Consider the following 17,986-nt stretch of genomic DNA (forward strand, 5'->3'; position numbering starts at 1 on the left):
ATCCCTTCTGGGCCCAGCCAGAGCAGTCTAGAGGGGGAACTGGTGCGCCCCTGAAGGTGAAGAGCCACAGGATTTTCCCAACTGCCTGAATCCAAGGAGCTGGCAGAGAAGGCAGCACACAGCCACCCTTTCTCTCCCTGCAGAGCCAGCAGGGGACCCAGCAAGGCTGCTGGGGGAGGAACAGAGCCAGCCCTGCCCCCACGAGCTCTTTACATAACCCAGGCACCAGTTTGCATCATGCAGGGAATTCCTCCGCTGGCGCCATCCCATCCCTGCTGTCCCTGCGCATCTGTCCCCAAGACCAGGAGCGGGGCACAGGCTGCCAACACCTTCCGCAGGACCCACACTGCCTGCCTGGACCCTAACCACCCCCCCTTGCCAGCCCCTTCCCAGCCACGGACAAAGAGCTCCAGGAGCCTATATGTATAAAAAAGTAGAGTTTATTGCCATTTCTACCTAGATTTACACAACTGCGTCATTGCTCTGACAGTCTGACGTCAAAGCGGACGTCCCGTCAGTTCCCAGAGAGCTGGCTGGGGGAGGCACAGCGCCCGGAGTCACAGGCTCGCTCCCTCCGAGCCCCGTGGGCTGGAGCACGCCCCGCAGCCACCGTTGCCTCTGCCCAGTGCTCAGTCCAGACGCTTCCGCTGCTGCAGCTGCCCTGTGGCTCCCACCTCAGTCGGCACAGGAGAAGGAGCAAACCCTTCCCTCCCTCTGCCAGGGAGCAGTCTTGCAGCACTGTCCACCCAGTTACAGCCATGTGCCATTCCAGTCTTGACTTGAATCCCCCAGCTGTACAGAGATGGGCACATCGGCCCCAGGGGCAGGGCCACATGGCATCCCACGGCCTTGTGGGCGCTGCTCACCTGTATTCACGTGTGTTTATATATAGATATGTCTACAGAAGATACCTGAACTAATAAAACAAGCTTTTCCTTGTAATCCCCACACTGATGTGTGTACAGCCATGCACTATACCACAACTGCCAACACTGGTGCTGCTTAAAGTCAGGTTTTGGTTCCAGCATGCTCCTGGTTGGCTAGAGGGACAAATCTGTATCTCTCACTAAACAACTGTCTTCCTCCAAGACCAGTCTTTGCCAGAAAGAGACCCCCCCACTGCACAGTGCAGCAAAGGCACGGGACTTGGCGTGCGCTTTTTCCAACCTTGTATTCCCACGCATGTGCCAAAGGCGACCTGGCACTGCCGGTGTGTCACAGACTCCCAGGTTTCAGCAGAGCCCAGGAAAGGCAGGTCAGCCGGGCCACAGATTTACTCCCAGCACACAGGGGGAGGTCGGACGGGGGGGGGGGGTCAGCTGCTGGTGCAGCACCGCGTCTCCCTCGCAGAAGAGCATCTTCGTGCAGGAGACAGCAGCTGGCTCTACTGTCTGGACGGGGTTGCCTGGGGGGCACCTCTCAGCACTACTGCTAGTGCTAGGGTTTGGCAGTCCTCCGTGAGATGAAGGCGGAAACAACTTGGCGGGAGATTAAGTAGAAAGAGTTCTGTGGCTCTGCCCACCCCAAGGACAGAGCCACCTTATACCGCAGAGCCCCCGGCATCCTGAGCCGGGGCCGGCGCCCCTGGGCTCTGCTCCTCTGGGCACAGCACCTCTGTGGGGAGCCGGGACTGGAATTTCTCCAGCTGCTCGGGGCTGGCGAGTGTTTTCAGAAGGCTGTTTTCTCGCTCCAGCTGGGAGTTTTTCTCCAACAGTTCTTTGATCTGCTCTTTCAGGACCTCCACTTCCTCCCGCACTGCATACATCAGGTGATTTTTCACAAGATCCTGCAAGAGGCAAGCAAACAGACCAATCACTCAACGGTTATACCCTCAGGGCTGCTTCCACCCTACCCTGCAGGGCTCTGTCCCCCAGCCTCTTGCCAAGCAGGGTGAAGAGCCTTCTCAAAGGCTGGGTCTCTCCACCCCACCCTTTGCTCCTCAGCCAGGGCTCTGCACTCACCGGGCTTGGCTCTGCCAGCCCAGGGCCAGAAGCAACCTTAGGCTTCCCCTGTCCCTTAGGTCTCGGTGCCTCCAGAGGCGTTCTCCCTCCCGTCCCCCACAACACCCCTCAGCAGGTCAGCAGGCTGTAATTCCCTACTGTTCTTGGGACCTGGCACTGCCTGCCCCCACATCCCACAGCACCAGAGGGTCCTTCCCAGGTATCCTATCCCCCCAACCACCTAGCCATCCCTCCCTCGGCGGGCTCCCTGCGCACTGCGGCGCTGCCGGAGCCAATGAGCTCTGCCAGCTGCAGGAGGCAGACAAAGGAGCCGCTCTGCCAGCAACAGGCTGGGGAGCAGGAACCCCCCCTCCACGCCACAGCACCGCCGGGGAGCGGCGATCCACAGCACAAGCACCCAGGGACGCGGAGCTAGGGCAGCAGGGTGGGAGGCAGCACTGCGGCTCACCATTGCCTGCTCGATCTTGTTATCGATGGCCACCACGCTGGCTCCGGAGGCGCTGGAAGAGAGCGGAGAGGCAGCGCGGTTAGCAGCGAGTCCCAGAGCCCGCCTCGCTTCCCAGGGCAGTTATGCACTGCCCCCCCCCCCCGCCGAGATTAATGTACCGGGCTACCCCGGGGACCAATGCACCGATCTTCACCCTCCCTCGGGCCGCAATGCACCGGGGGCAGCAAGGAACCAAATCCCCCCCCTTCACCGAGGACAACGCGCTGGGTCCCCCCGACCGCGGGGGGGGGAGGCGGCAATGCCCACAGCCACCCCCGGGCCCCGACGGCGGCGGAGAGCGGCGGGGCGGCTGGCACCGGGGCTGCCCCTACCTGTTGTCGAGCTTCACGGAGACCACGTCCCCCCCGAGCAGGGAGGAGAAGAAAGAGATGGAGAAGTTGTGGAGCTGGTAGACAGCCACCTCCATGGGGGACTGGTACATGCCGGTGCTCATGGCTGCGGCGGCGGCGGGAGCGCGGAGGACGGGGCGCGGCGCACTGCGGCTCCCTGCCGCCGCCGCCCGCTATATGGCGGCCGCGCGTCACGCGGCGTCACCGGGGGCCGGGCCGAGCCGGCCCCGCCGCCACCGCCGCCGCCCTCCCCGCCGCGGCACCCCGAGGCGGCGTTGCACCCGGGCCGCCAGCGCCGCACCGCTGCCCCCGGGGCAGTACCGCAGAGCGGCACCCCGGCACCCCCGTCTGCAGCCCTGCTCTGCAGTGCAGCGACCCCAAACCCGGCACAGCATCCCAGTACGGCACCCCTGCACCCCAGTGCAGCACTTCTGCACCTCGGGGTTGCACCCCCATATAGCACCGCTGCACCCCAGCTCACCGCCCCTGCAGCCTGGCTCAGCACCCCTGTGCCTCTGCGCTCTGGCCCTGCAGCCCCGGGCCTCAGCACCCCAGTCCTGCACCCCTGCACCGCAACACCGCGCTCTTGTGACTCTGCACTCCCGAGCTGCACACCTCTGCACCCAGTCCTGCACCTCTGCTCTTCTGCACCCTGAGTCCTGGCACCCCATCCATTCCCAGCCCGCTGCCCCTACACTCCTCTGCACCCCATCTATTCCCCGCCCCCCCCCATTCCTCTGCAGCCCACCTGGTCCCTGCACACCTCACATTCCTCTGCACCCCAGTTGCTGTGCAACCCCCACATATCCGAGCTTGCAAGGGGCAAGGTGTTTCGGCTGCTGCCACCCCACTACAGCCTTCAAGGCAACTCTTCTGGCTGCCATTTAGGGATGGAGAAAAGGAGGAAAACAGCCTTGTCGGGGTCTTGCATTCGGGGTGTCTGTGCGTGTGCCGCAGGGGACCCCGGGCAGCAGGACCTTGACGTGGTTGCAAAGATTCGTGCAAAAGAAAAAGGAAAAGCAATCGCTGTGCAAAACAAAAATCGGTGTGCAAAACGAAAGAAAGGCCCGCAATCAGCGTGCAAACAGCTCCTGGGCCACGGCGGCGCCCGGGCCGCCCCCGGCGCTGCAAACCCCGCCCGCTCAAACCTTACATAACCCTCTACCAAAACATGTTTTGAGCCTCGCCTCCAGCAGCCTCGCAGCCGGAGGAGGCCGCCTCCCGGCGGTCAGAGGCGGTGCTGCATCAGGGGACCTCTTCCCCGCACCCACAGGGCAACTCTCAGGAACAAACAAGGCGAGCGCATCTCCTCCATCCCCTCAGTGGGACTCAGCCAAGCCCTCCAGAATGCCCCTGGTGACATGGTGGGGGCTGGATTTGGCATTGCCGACCACAGGCAACATTCTCCCAGCCCTCGGATGTCCTCCCCAGCCTGCCCCGCCAGCTCCGAGCCTTATCTCTGCCCTCTGGACCCCACAGGACTTTGCTCAGCACCCAGGCTGCATCCCTGCTGGTGCCCCCTATCTCTGACTGGAGCCCTGCAGAGCCTGGTCTGTGTTAACAAGCCATGACAGGAGGTGATGCCAAATTCAGCCGTCTCCCAGCACTCAGACATCCTGGAGGAAAGCCCACGCCAGGGCACAGTCTCAGAGGAAGCAGAGCAGCCAGAGAGATTTCCCTTCCCTTGCTGGGATGCAGGAGCTGGTGCCTTCCTGGGAAGGAAGCTCACCAGCCGCCTGGCTGCATTACTGTGGCAGCCGGCCACCTCCCTGTGCCCGAGATGTCCTTTCCCACCACCCTGGGGCTGGCAGGCAGTCCTGAGCTGAGAGATGCAAGGGCATTTCAAGCAGAAGGGCTCAGACCCCAGCAGTGGGGCTTGCAGCCTGACATGCCCAGTGTCACAGTTATCCCCATGCACCTTGTGTTAGGGAAAAAGCTAACCCAGCAAAAGTGTTAGCTCTGGCAGAGGCAAGTGCCACCCCAGAGATGTTTATGGGCTGCCAAGGACCCTGAAACCCCAGAATCTGGGATTGTCCCCGATGCCAAAGGTGCCCAGCACCCGGTTGGTCTGTGCCAGCATGGAGAACCACCCGAGAAGGCGAGCCAGCGGCACTATCTCTGCCTTTCTTGGCACCGTCGCAGGCTGCAGGGCACAAAACAAGCATGGTGCCTCTTGCTCCCATGCCCCTTCCTCAGGAAAAGGGCTGAGAGTGGGAAGAGGGATATTTGCCCACTAGAAAGGGAAACAGAGGCACGGTGCAGCAAAATGACTTGCCGCAGAGCAAGCTGGCAGGGCATCTGCTCTATATGATGTCTTACACTGCCTCTGAGGGCAGGATGAGGATCCAGGTTTCCTGAGCAGTGAAGGACTCTTCGTGGGACATTGCCCTGCATGTGCACCTTGGCTGGGCAAGGAGTTCTGTGCAGCCAGGCACGTTCAGGACCCCCCCAGAAACACAGGTTTGAGATGGCGATGGAAGCCTGTCCCGCTTTGCAGGGAAGCACCTTCCACCACCCAGGACCCTTTCCTCCCTCCGTCTGCATGGGGAATAACGCACCTTCCTCCTCGCCAGCGCAGGCCTTGTCTGTGCAAAACTGCCGGGCAGGGGGCTGAGCAAGGAGGCTGATGCCAAAGGGACCAGGCAGGAGCTTGTCCCTGCAGCTCTGCTGCTGCACTGAGGCCTGGCATGTGTCCCCCCTCCCTGTCCATGGGCCAGGCCCTACTCACCGGTCCCTCCTCTTGAAGAGGCTTGGGGAGTACGGCGGCTGGAAGGCCATGCTGGTGCCTGCGACCCCTCTTCGGTCCCTCTCCTCTCCCTGCTGCAGCCCAGTGCCCTGGTGAGCGATGCCAGCTCTGCCTGCAGCCACGGCCCCCCGGCCCAGCCAGGTGGCAGGGACGGCCTGGGTGCTGACCACATCCCCGGCAGCAGCGGCTGCAGGGCAGGGAGGGGACACGAGCATGGGGTAAACACACCAGGCGGATGACCTCAGCCACACTGAATCAGTCCTTTCAGGGCCCGGCAGGACAGTGTGCCACCCCGAGCCGTGTGGGTGCCGAGCCGGGAACGGGTGGCCGGCCCCCCCCTCCACAGGCAGATGAAAGCCGCTCTGTGCACGCTTGTTCCCAGGGTGCCCGCTGGTGGGCAGGGTGACAGCCCCCAGACACCAGGCACAGCTGGACCCTCTCCCCCTTGGCTGTGGCATCCCAGGGCGCCCACGCCAAGGGCAGAAGCCAAGAGAGCCCCAACTGAGCTGCAAGAATAAGCCCTGCACTGGGATGTGCTCCTCCTAGCTCTATCCATGGCCCCAGGCTGGCCACATACCTACTCTGGGACTCGGTTTCCCATCACAGTTCAAAGAAGGATCCTATCTTGTTTTTGGGAGGTGAGAAAAGAAGGGGGGGGCATTTCCCAGCCTGTACTAAGGCAGTCTCATTCTCACGTGTTCCAACTCTGTGGCTGCCTCACCCAAGTCCTGTCCTAGCCCTTGTCCCTTGAGCCCCATGCCTATGTCACCGGCGCTGCAGCAGGACGGGGTTTGTCAGGATGAGTTTGTGCCATTCTCATCACAAATAGGCACCTTGAAGGGCACCCCATGGGGCAGGATGTGGGATGCTGGGTCACCTTCACTACTCTGCAATGCCAGTTGGGTTCCTCCTCCACTGTGTGCCAACCCAGTTCCCATTCCCATGAGTGTCTGGCTGCTTTGGGAGACCCCTTCTAAGTAAACTAGAAAAATCCTTGTTATAATGAGGACCTTGTCCACTGCTCCTTCCCAGCTCTACCATGAGAGTCAGCTGGCTGGGGTGTTATGGTCTGGCATGTCATCAGCTGTGCCACCTTCCGTCTCCTGCAGAGAGGTAGGCAGGGGCAGTGCCCTGGGGAGAGACGGTGGGCAGACACCAGTCTGCCTCTAGCACTGACAACTGGGCCTCAGTTTCCCCACTTCTCTATTTCCATGCTGCAGACACATTCCCACTGCAGAGTACTCCAAGACCTGGTCCAGGCCCCTTCCCAAAAGAAAGCCCTAAACTATTACAAGTCTTGATGGGTGCTCACCAGCCCCGGCACTACTCAGGGAATCCCGAGCCCTTCCCAGTCCCTTCCTGACACTGCACCTGAACATCAAGCGCTGGGAAGAAGCCTGCTATTTCCAAGGCCACTGGAGTGAAAGAGGGAAACATGGCAGTGCAGCATTTTGAGAAGAAACTGGTTCAGCTCTGCCACCTCAAATATTTTTCCCTCGGGGCTGGGACCATTGCAAAAATAAAGAGATAAGTAAATTACTTCTCTGCTGTCCCTCCTGGGCTCTGCCCAGCTCTAGGAGGGCAGTCAGCCCAGTCAGCAAGCATATCAATGCACGGTGTTGGGATTGAAAGGAAGCCCTGCTGGGCCTTTGTCTGGCTCAGCCCTGTGGAGAGGCAGTAGGATTCGATCTGCACAGCCCTTGTCTCAGCAGAGACACTGGGATCAGGGCAAAGGCACTTGGCATGAACTTCCATGATCTGAAATCCCTCACTGGCAGTGGCATCTAGTGGAAAGAGCAAGTGGCCCGAGAGTGAGGGAGCTGGGGTGTTTCCCAGCTCTGTCATTGCCCCGTCAGCTGCCCATGGGCATGGCTGTCACTGCCCTGTGGCTTGGGTTTCCCAGCTGTAAGATTGGGGAGGATGCTGCTCTCCTCTATGAGACATCCAGGTGAGGGATGCTATTTTGGGATACAGTTGCACGATGCTCTTCTCTCCCCTACAACACACTTGAATGTGTGACACAGCAGGAACCAGAGGACTACTGCCCTGGCTATTTGGGGATGCAGCCAGCACACTCCATCCCCTTCTCCTGTCCCTCCTAGAAGGACACCTTTTGGAGGTATCCAAGGACCCATCTTATGAGTGAGACCTCCAAGGAGGCCAGGGGACATTCAGTGATTGCTTCCAGTGCCCCCTTCCTGACACTTCTGGTGGGCTCCACACAGCGCCACAGGAAACCCTGGTAGGAGCCCATGAGCCTGCATGCTCACACAGTTCTGCTTCTCCATGGGCCTCATTGACTCCCCAACCCATCCAGCCAGCTTTCCACCTGCTGTGAGGGTGATTCACTGCTCCTGGCTGGGGGCAAGTCCCTCCTGCATGCTAGGCCAGCGCAGGAACTGCCTCCTCTTGCTGGCACAGCCTCAACAGGGGCACCTGTAGCCTGCTGCCCCACAGCTCCACACATGCCCCTGACCTGCACATCCACCTGAGGGATGTCCCCTCTGCTGCAGGCACCCCATAGACATGTCGACAGATGCACACGAACATGGGAACACCTTGCAAGCCATACATACACATGCACACATACCTGTGTCTTGCATGCACATGCTTTCCAGCCCACATGGGCATGCATCCTGAACACTCATACGTATGCACTCTGCATCAACATGCATGCAGCTAGCATGTGTACACATGCACTCCCTGCATGCACACACACATGTACACATGCACCTTGCATGCACACATGTGCACTTTGAAGCCCACATGGGCATGCACCCTGCACATTCATACACATGCACTCTGCATGCATATGCATGTACCTGCATGCATACACATGCACACACCTCCTGCATGCACGCAGGTGCATCCTGCATATGCATTGCAAATGCTTCCTCCCTCCCACATACACACACATCGCCCTGACTCATGAATCACACAGACACACACACGTGCATGCACAGTGTCAGGATGCAGGGTGTGGGCAGCCCAGGCATCACTTCATGCAGGAGGAAGGGACCCCCCCCAATCCATGAGGCTTTACTGGTCCAGCCCAGCTGCCTCCGTGGCTCCACACCACAGTCCAGTGGCAAGAGCAGCAGCTCACAGCTCTCTGCCAGGCCCCCAGGCTGCATGGCTGGAATCTGTCTGAGCAGTTTACAGAGGAGGACACTGAAGCATAGGGTGGAAGATGAGGGAAGGCCACTTCTCCTGGGACCCAGAGTTAGCGTCAGAACTAGGACCAGACTCCAAGAGTCCTGGCCCCCAGCTCTCCTGCTTTCACCACTAGACTCCACTGCACATCCGGAATAGGACCAGCAACACCCCACTGATGAGCCGAAAAGGAATGGATCAGGGGCAGGAAAGGGGCCACCGGCAGCATGTGCAACAAGTCCTGCGCAGGACTCCAGCTGCGCCCCGAGCGGTGAGGGGCCCTTTCCCAGCCCCCTGTGGCCCCGGCAGACAGTCTTCCCAGTATGCTGGCCCCACTCCAGCAGGGCTGCTGGGATCAGCTTCCTCTCCCACCACCCCCCTTGTGCGCCTCCGGAGCCAGGCATCAGCAGAGCAGGGTGAGCAATGTCTCCCTTTCATTTCCTAAGGAGCAGGAGGCTGTGGACCTGGTGCTGCCCAACGACACCTGAGGCCATTGTGATGGGCACCTCACAGCAGGCTGGGTGAGGGAGTCCAGAGGTGTGAGCCACATCCCTGAGGCAGCAGCACGGCATCTTGCCTCATGTGTACAGCAAAGGGAGTTTTTTCAGACAAGGCCCCAGCTTGTGCCTGCGGTTATTTTGGGAACAATAACAGCACCTACTATGCAGTGCAATTGTGATACTCATTGTTGCACTCTCCGGGGGGAAAAAAGAAAGGGGGTTGTAATGGAGCAGCTATGAGAGGAGGTGGCACCAACTGCTTGCTCCTTCCCCAGCAGCCGGGCCTGCAGGAAACCCCAAAGCTACTAGCAACTCCTTAACAGGCACACGCACAGTGCTGTACCTCAGCCCCAAAGATGCCAGCCCCAATTGCTGGGGCAGTGATGTTTAGTGACAACTCCTTCCCCATTCCTAATAAGATGCAGAGGCATGAACACAGCTGGGTTGCAGCTGCTGAAGGGTTAAGCCTGCCTGTTAGGTAAGGATGCAGGCACACGCCGTGGACAGAGCAAGGGATAATACAGCCCCTGTTACATGCTCCTTCGAGGCTGGGACCAGCCCTCTCTCCTCTTGGAGCCCCACACCTACAGTGTGGGCTCAGCCCCAAAGGGTTGCAGGCTGGGACACGCGTCCCAGTGCCCATGGACTAGGCAGGTGAGGGGAGGCTGAGCCATCCACAGCCAAGGCTCAAGGGGGCAGAGACGAGATGTGCCGTCACACTAGGCTTCCCGCATTGAACCTGTGCTGGGTACTGCGGTGCCACATGCCAAAGGATGCCCATGTTCATTCGGCTCTGGGGTGGGCAGCTCTGGAAATAGAGCTGGAGGAATGGCACGTGATGCAAGCAGGAGTCACCTCTCCCCAGCCTGTGCTCTCCACGCCCCCCCCCCCCCCCCCAGCTCAAGGCCCTTTTAGCTGCTTCATGGCAGCATTTCTAGCTTGCTCTCTTCCAAGGACTCAGTTCAATGGGAGGAAGGCCCTTCAGAGGGTCCGAGGCGTGGGAAATGTTTATTGCCTGGCCTCCAAGACACTGGAGAGCAATACGGGAAAGGCACAGAGCCAAAGCTGCCCAGGCTGCTCAGCAAAGCAAGATCTCTGGCTTAAAGGGTCAGAGCAGGGGGGAAAGCAAAAGCCACAGCCTGCAAACAGGCAGCTAAGAAAACTCTGCCATTGATAGCCTGAAATTCTGCAGCCATGGCCTTGCTGGCCAAGGGGACTGAGGATGCCAGTGCTAGAACCAGCTGTACCATGGAGGAGCTGAGGGAGGGGTGGCTGGGGACACCGGTGACAGCTGGAGCTTGTGAGATCAGATGTGGGAAGGGCTGGGTGCAGGGCATGTCAGTGTGGAGCCCCATCCTGCCTGGTGATGGGGAGGAAGAGGTGATGACAGGGGCCAGCTCATAGGCAAGTGGGCAGCTGTGTCCCCAGGAGGGTGTCATCTGCTGTCCCACTTAGCAGTCCTGCTCCCAGGGGCCTGGAGCCTCCAGCATGCCCTCCTGCCTGCCCTGCAGCACTGGCATGGGGCTGCTGTGCTCGTAGCTGGCGCTGCAGGCCCAGAGCTGCTGGATGCTGGAGCACACCAAGCGCCAGCACAAAGCCAGTTGGCCAGCTCTTGTTTCCTTGTCCTGAGGACCGGTGTGTCCCAGCCAAGCTGTTTACTGCAGACTTGGCACTACCGATGGCTCCACTCTCTCTTTCCAGGAGCTGTGCATGACCAGTAACTGCCCCATGCAGCCAGGAGTCCCATGACATGGGGACCTGGTTTGTGCCCACCATAGCATTGGAGGGCTCATAAACCCCTCAACCCAGGGCATCTGTGCTCTAGAGCAGAAGGCAGTCTCTGCTGGGTACACCTCCTGTAAGTGTTCAGGCAGGTATCCAAGCCCCTGGTGCTGCTGGCATTGCCAGACCTAGCCGAGGCCCACTGGCTGGCAAGGGTCAGGAGACCCAGAGCAATGGGGAGAGCAGCACAGTGCAGTCATGGCCTTTGCAACACCCTGGAAGCCTGGGGAGGGTTTGCAATGGGGGAAGGCAGATGCAGAACCTGTCATCTCCCCACTCCCTTTGCCACCGCCACACAGCGACTGAGCCAGTAAGAGCTCCTGCGGGCCACGGTGACACAGGGAGTGCTGGCAGCTGTGGGCAGGGGACTTGCCACCTCCTAACCACCGCCACCCATACAGGGTTGTGAGACACTGGCACAGATTGCGGCACAGGGACTCCTCCAACCTGTTGAGCTGGAGAAGCTGTGGGGCGGGAGGAGGGAGGCAGCTGGCAGGCTCCCATGTCCAGCTGTTGGGCGGCCTGCTTCCTCTGATAAAGGTACTTGGCAGTACTCCCAGTTCTGTGTTTTCTGGCATGTGAGTGCACACCCCAGCGCTGGCCTGCTGAGAGCTGCAATTTTCCTTTCTCTCTCTAACATTGTCACTGGCCCCCTTCTTTCTCCCATGCCCCTGTCCCCCAAAGCACCCCAGGAGCAGCTGCCCAAACTCCAGCCCTGGGCAGTGTGGGGAGGGGTGATCAGAATTGGTGCGGCCCCAACAGAGGCCTTCCTGTGGCACTACCCCACCAGCTTAACTGTCATGCATGCTGTAAATAGGAAGTCCTCGAAGCCATGGCTTCCCCAGTACACTGCACGCTGGGGTGAGAAGGGAAGAGAAAAAAAGACTGATCTGCTTATTGCTGGCACTGAACTGTGCAACCTAGTCTCATGCCTTGCCTGTTTTTGGGCAACAACAGCACCACACAGATGCCTGCCACAGCTTGGGCAGAAATGGCGCAGCCAGTGCTGTGTCAGTGTGCTGGGACAGTATGCATCATGCCAAGGGGATATGCAACAAACCTTGCCACCCCAAAGCTCTTCTGCCTATGCACCATGCTCATGCCAGGGTCTTACAACCACAGCCACCTAGAGGGACACATGCCAGTAAGGCAGAGCCCAGCCATCAACCCAGAGGGGTTCCCACAAGAATTGTGCCCAGCAGTGGGGGGAGAGCACAGTCACCCCCAGGACATGCTCCCAGCCTCCAGCAGGTCAGGGATGCCCAGCCCCAAGGAAGATGGGTTGATTAAACAGCCCTTAGTTGAGTTTTCATGCACAAATCTGTCCAGGCAGTAAGCATTTCAAAGAGTATCAAGGAGTCCCATAGCTTGACCACGTGTTATCACCTTCTTTGGTTACCCCTGCCCTGCAGATCTTGTTACAGGTGAGACAGTGAACTTCAGGCCAGCCTTTATTTTATAGCCCTCTTCTGGTCTGATTTTGATCCCGCTCTAGAGAGTGGGCACCATCCCGACTAGCTGGGAGCACTATTTGACTGAACAGCTATGGAACCAGGGAAAGAGCAGACACAGCTGTGACGCCAAAGCAACCATCCACAGTGCCAGAGCTATGCAATGCCCCTGAGCCCCAGAGAGCACTGTGGGCAGGGGAGATGCCAGCCCTGGCACTGCCCTCCCAGAGCCTCCTTGCTGGCACAGAGCCAACTCTTCCCGAGATCACCAACCTGCAAGGCAGAGCATGCACCTCTGCTTGGGATGACTCTGCAACAAGGATGGGTATGTGTCCTGCAGGACAGGCACCTCTTTGCAAGGCAGGAGCCCCCAGGACCCCACACAGCAGCCCAAGACTCCGTCTCTCCTCTGGCTTGTGCCATTCCCCAAGTTGCTGGGGTCTGTTCACAGCCAGGCCAGCCAAGCTCTGAGCCTGCCTGGGAACACGGGGCAGGATGGGAAAGGCAGGCAGAGCAGTCTTCCAGCTCTCAAGGGACAGAGGGACACTTCTCAGACCATGTGTTTCCTATGGCGGATGCTCACGGAGAGAGGAATTCCAAGGCAGGGCCTCTGGCATCCGTGGAAGGAAACCTCTGGGCCATCTCACAGGAGGGAGTGGACCGTGCAGACACGCTTGGTGCTGGCAGCTGCTGCCCTGCGGTGTGCGGGGAGTGTCCAGCCCTCTAATTGGAGAGCAGTTTGTTATGTAATGAGAGAACAGAGGCTGGGAAACTGGGAGATAGCAGCACATCGACATCCTGTGCCCATACACCAAAAGCTAGCCATGCTAGCTGGCATTCCAGCAAGCCCCTGAATACTTCCCCTTCCTCTCTCAAAGGCACTTGGGCTTTGCCCTCTCCTGCCTGGGCAGATGGGGATGCTCAGTGCTGGAGGGAGCTTCATCAGCCCCTGAAAGCCCCTTCCCCAGAGCTCTGCCAGATGGCCAGGCCCTGTGGCACGTCAGAGTGTGTGAAGCTCAGCCAGGCACAACCTTGTTGGGGCTCAGGAATGGGAGAGGAGCCGAGAGGCCGCTGCTCCGCCGACGCACAAACAAGCTGCTCTGGAGAAGGTCAGGCAAGGACGTGCGCTGGAGCTGCAAAGTTTCAGCTGAGCCTGTTATTAATACCCCGCTTGGCCTTTGCAAAGAATCCCGGGCATTTTGAACCGAGGACACTTCGTTAAAATCATTGCCTCGCTGACATTTCAGAACAATAACAACATGAAAGACAATAAGCTGTCGGCAGGACGTGTACCTGCAGCTCTGCTGTGGCCCTCCATGTGTCCAGTCTGGGCCACCAGCTGTGACCTGGCACATGCCAGTGCTTGGGGAATGGCCTGAGCCTATCCCCAGCCTTCGAACAGCCCAAAGCAGTTCTGCTCAGGGCTGCAGGGTTATCACTAGAATGGTTTCACATGAGGCCGTGGGAATGGCTGAGCCATGGAAAAAAATTGCTTTGTCCTCCCAGTGTTGCACTGGCCACACCACTGTAGCCCAGGCAGGACTGCCTTCCCCAGAGGAGCTGCAGAAAGGGGTCTGCGAGGACTGGATCACATCCCAAACATGGGGCTGAGAGGTCAGCAGGACACAGACTAGAGCGGGGCCCCAGGTCTTCAGATCTGCCACCAGAGTCATTCTGCAGCAAAATCCCCTCCAATAAATATATGTATATATATAGATAGATAGATACACAGACAGAGTATGACAAACTCCTATCCGAAAGCCAGCAATGTGCAGCGCCTGGATAAATATAACTTGGCGCTCATCCACAAACCCTGGATCTGGGACAGATTGCAGCCTTTAATACCTCTCTGGCCTTCACCCACACACACCCAGCCACACATCACCCCACCACAAACACCGGGGTATTCTCTGTGCTCCACAAATGGGGGTTTCACTCATTTCCCAAGTGCTGGATCCCCCAGAACCTCTCTCCCCTTGGCAGCCCCACAGGGTGAGCCAAATCATGGCATGGGCACCATGCATATACACATGCCATGGTCATATTCCCTGTGCTCACAAGCTGCTGCCAGGTCCTGCCAATATGCGGCTGTATGGTGTGTGCCTTGAACCCCTCTGGCTCCGCAAAAGGCCCTGCAAGGGGTCCGGTTTGGAAACTACCAGCCTGCAATGTGGCTGGGTGAAATCAGGCCCCTCCAAGCAGTCTGGCAGGCCATAGGGACCCTGCAGGCACTTGGCGGGCAGCTGCACCTTAGTCTCACTGCCATGGGAATGCCCTACCACCAGCTTGGGGGGACTCAAGGGCATGGTGTGCCAGAGAAGGCATTGCCCATTGCACCCACATTTGTGCCATGTGCCTGGCAGGAGCTGAGATGCTGGATAAGCTGTAAAAGCCTCCACCACCAGGTCAGCCCCAGCCCCAGTTCACAGCCCAGCTCCACAGTACTGGACAGCCTTGGGATGCTCCAGGATTGGGACACACTGTCCCCTGAGGCATGGCACAGATTTGCCCACAGGGTGTCTCTCACAGTGCCACAGAATGCTGAGATCTGCCTGTAGTGGCACCATGGAGGGCTGCCAGACTGCCACACTCGCTGCCTGCGCTAGAGGCTATTCTCAGCTGGTGACAGAGCAGCTCCGGTCTCCCCAGGCACCAGAGCGCCAAGAGCAGTGGAGGTGCCAGGCTGCTCTTTGCAAGCTGTTTGGACTGTTCAGTAGGGGGACAGGATGTTCTGCCCATCACAATAAAAGCCTTTCAAGCCCTTTATGCCCAGCGAACTGGAGTTAAAGCTTGGAGCTGTGAATCTGGGTCACTGTCACAATCTGGACTCTGGGTGAATCTTTCCCTGCTCACTGCTGGAGGCCGCACACTCACTGGAGGGCTTCCCTTTGGTGCCCCCCGGGCTGGTGCTTGGCTTGCATCTACCCAGCACGATGGCTCTGTGACCATTGGCCCAACTGTGTTAGCTCCAGGCAGGGATAGTCAAGGGCTGCAGGGCAGGACTGAGGGGCCCAGCCAAGCAGGAGGAGGCTAGGCTGCCATGATGCTGAGATGTGCTGCCATTGTGAGCGTTGGTGTACCCTGCCCTGTGAGACCTGGCACACTGGGCTCTGGGCTACACCCCATCTGACCGCACCCCAGATGTAATATCCTCTCCCCAAACCTGCCAGGATGTCATTAGCCAGGGGAAGCACCAAGTGCCTGCGAAATGTTCAAGGGCTAGGATACCCCCTTTCCTCTGGGGTCTGATCACAGGTGCTCCAGGCCTCTGGCTTTCCGGCTGCTGGCTGTGGAACAGCTCTCTGGAGTGCACAGCACCATACGTCCTTCTGCCTTCCCCAGGAGCAACTCAGCAAATGACACCCTCTGAGCCCCTCGATGCTATCAGCCCTGCAGAGACCCTGGGGGGGACAGAAGCCAACCCTTGCCAGCATCAGCACCAGGATGGTCCCACCTTGTGGGACCCCTGTGGCTTGTTCTGGCTCCAGCCCCTCCAGTTTCTTCCAAACCTAAAGTTCAAAGGCTCACACTTCCTGTTGAAATAAACCCTGGTGATTATTTCCCGCATGAGACTGTGTTGCCGATACCTGCCTGGCCTTTTAGTCCTGGGGCACCTACCCCCTGCCTGCTTGGAGTTGTCCAGGTGCCCTGATGGACATGCAGTGTCTGAGCATTAGCAGAAGGCCAAGATGACAGGTTTCTGTGCAGCTGGAATTAGTATCATTGGATTTTAGCTTGGCTGTGCCAGCTCTGCTTGGCCAAAAGGCAAAGCCTTGCAGTCAGAGGCACCTGGCTTCACCCTGATGGGCTAGAGGTGCTGAGCAGGGCTCTCCGAAACTCCAAGGCAGGTTAAGGAAACTCCTTTCTGGAGGGAGCTGGGTCTCGGGGTACCAGCCAGTGTCAGGCATACAGTGGCCTTGGGGAGATGTGCACAGTGTGGCATGTGTGCCATGGCCAGGCAGCAGCCTTGCAGAGCCATCCTGAGCATAGTGAGCAGCACAGCCGAGCTGTGCAGCTGCCAGTAGACCCGCCTCTTCCTCTGCATGCTCCGCTCCAGCCTCTGTGGTGCTGCACATGTTGCCCATGTGCTGGTCCTTGCCTCCCTCCCCCTTGGCTCCCCCGGGGCCTTCTCCACCAATCTGCGCTCAGCCCAGCCCTGCGCAGGCAACACTGTGTTGAGTAACAAGCAGGGAGCTCCTGCTCTGACTGCCTGAGCTCACTGCTGCCGGGCTTCCCCTGCCCTGACCAAGGCTCCCCGCAAGCCTGGCCTGTGTGAACACTGCTCTGTGCCCTGGTGCTGCCAGGTCTCGCTGGGGTGAGTTCCAGGGCAGCAGGATGCCTGCAGTCGAAACCAAGGTGGGCACAGGAGACAGGTCTGCACCTGGCTGCCCATCATCTTTCAGGCAACAGGAGGATTTGGGCACATTGATGTCAGCTATTCCCTGTGTCAAGGCCAAGTGAAAAGTCTCCAGTGTCCCCAGAATCTCAATAGTCTGTAGGGCTCAGCAAGCCATGTTACAAGACACAGGCCAGGCAGGGCCCACATGCAGCTCTATTCCATGAGAGCAAAGCAAACAAATACCCTCCGTGCACTGGTCCAGGGAGGGAAGGGTCATTTTCACAGCCACCTCCCAGGCCAGATCTGCCCTGCGGGGACTGCGAGAGCACACCAACCAGAGGCAACTGTGTCCCAGCAGAACAATCTCACACCCACACCTCTCTCACGCTCACACGTGCTCCTGCGCACAGCCCCTCTCCCAGTCAAAGCCTCCTTGTTGCTGGACAGCCCACTCTCCATGCTGGAATGTGCTCCCCAGCCCCGCTGCTCAGTGCTGCCCTTTAAATGCTGGCTCCATCTCCTTCTCCTGAATCATTGCGGCAAAATGACACAAGACGGATGGGAACAAGTGGTGCCGCACCATGCTCCAAATGCCACCCTGGCACTGCTGCCCAGACAGCTCTTGTTCGGTGACCTGACCCTACCCCGAGAGCACTAGTACTGCTTGACTTCTCTTGCACTGTTTAATCCCGTTTGCATGGCCCAACCTCTCTCTCAGCCTTTCTGCACCCGTGCTGTGTTCCCTTGCCTCCTTGCAATTTCCTTTGCTTGCCCAGGGCCCAGAAGAAGGTGGCCCCCAGCCCTGTTCATATCTCAGACCAAAGTGTCACTGCCTATCCTATTAGGTGGAGTGGCTGATCTCACAGCACTGGGAGAGGGTCAGGCTAGGCAGATATCTCAGCTTACTGCCTGTAGCAGGATGGGGCACAGGCTGGCCAGGCTGCCAGATCTTATCCTGACACCCTGGGAGAGGCTGGGCAGCAGACCTGGCACAGGCTGGTTGATGTGGGTGAGTGGCTGGCACATATCTCCTCTCCCCAACCCTGGAGCCAGGTGGAGCGCAGCTTGAATCATGCATCAGAGCACACCCTGGAAGGACCAGCACCAGGGAGGCAAGGGTGCAGTTCTCCCTCTGCAGCGCTAGCCCCCTCCAACACTGCCAGCTATCCTCACCACCTTCCAGCCTTGGGAAAGGTGCCACGTGGTCACGCGCACCT

The 17,986-nt window shown here is 59.0% G+C and overlaps 1 protein-coding gene across 1 annotated transcript; it reads right to left on the reverse strand.

Annotated features, from left to right (window-relative positions):
• Positions 1-422: 422 nt before the first annotated feature.
• Positions 423-2,965, reverse strand: TSC22D3 (TSC22 domain family member 3). Its single transcript, XM_026072156.1, has 3 exons — positions 2,781-2,965; positions 2,410-2,461; positions 423-1,786 (listed from the first exon to the last, which is right to left on the reverse strand). Exons 1-3 carry the CDS (start codon positions 2,900-2,902, stop codon positions 1,541-1,543), a joined length of 420 nt encoding a protein of 139 aa, XP_025927941.1. The 5' UTR covers positions 2,903-2,965; the 3' UTR covers positions 423-1,540.
• Between the last annotated feature and the right edge of the window lie 15,021 nt (positions 2,966-17,986).

Source organism: Apteryx rowi, unplaced genomic scaffold, assembly GCF_003343035.1.
Source record: "Apteryx rowi isolate R43461 unplaced genomic scaffold, aptRow1 scaffold_338, whole genome shotgun sequence".
Lineage (NCBI taxonomy): Eukaryota > Metazoa > Chordata > Aves > Apterygiformes > Apterygidae > Apteryx > Apteryx rowi.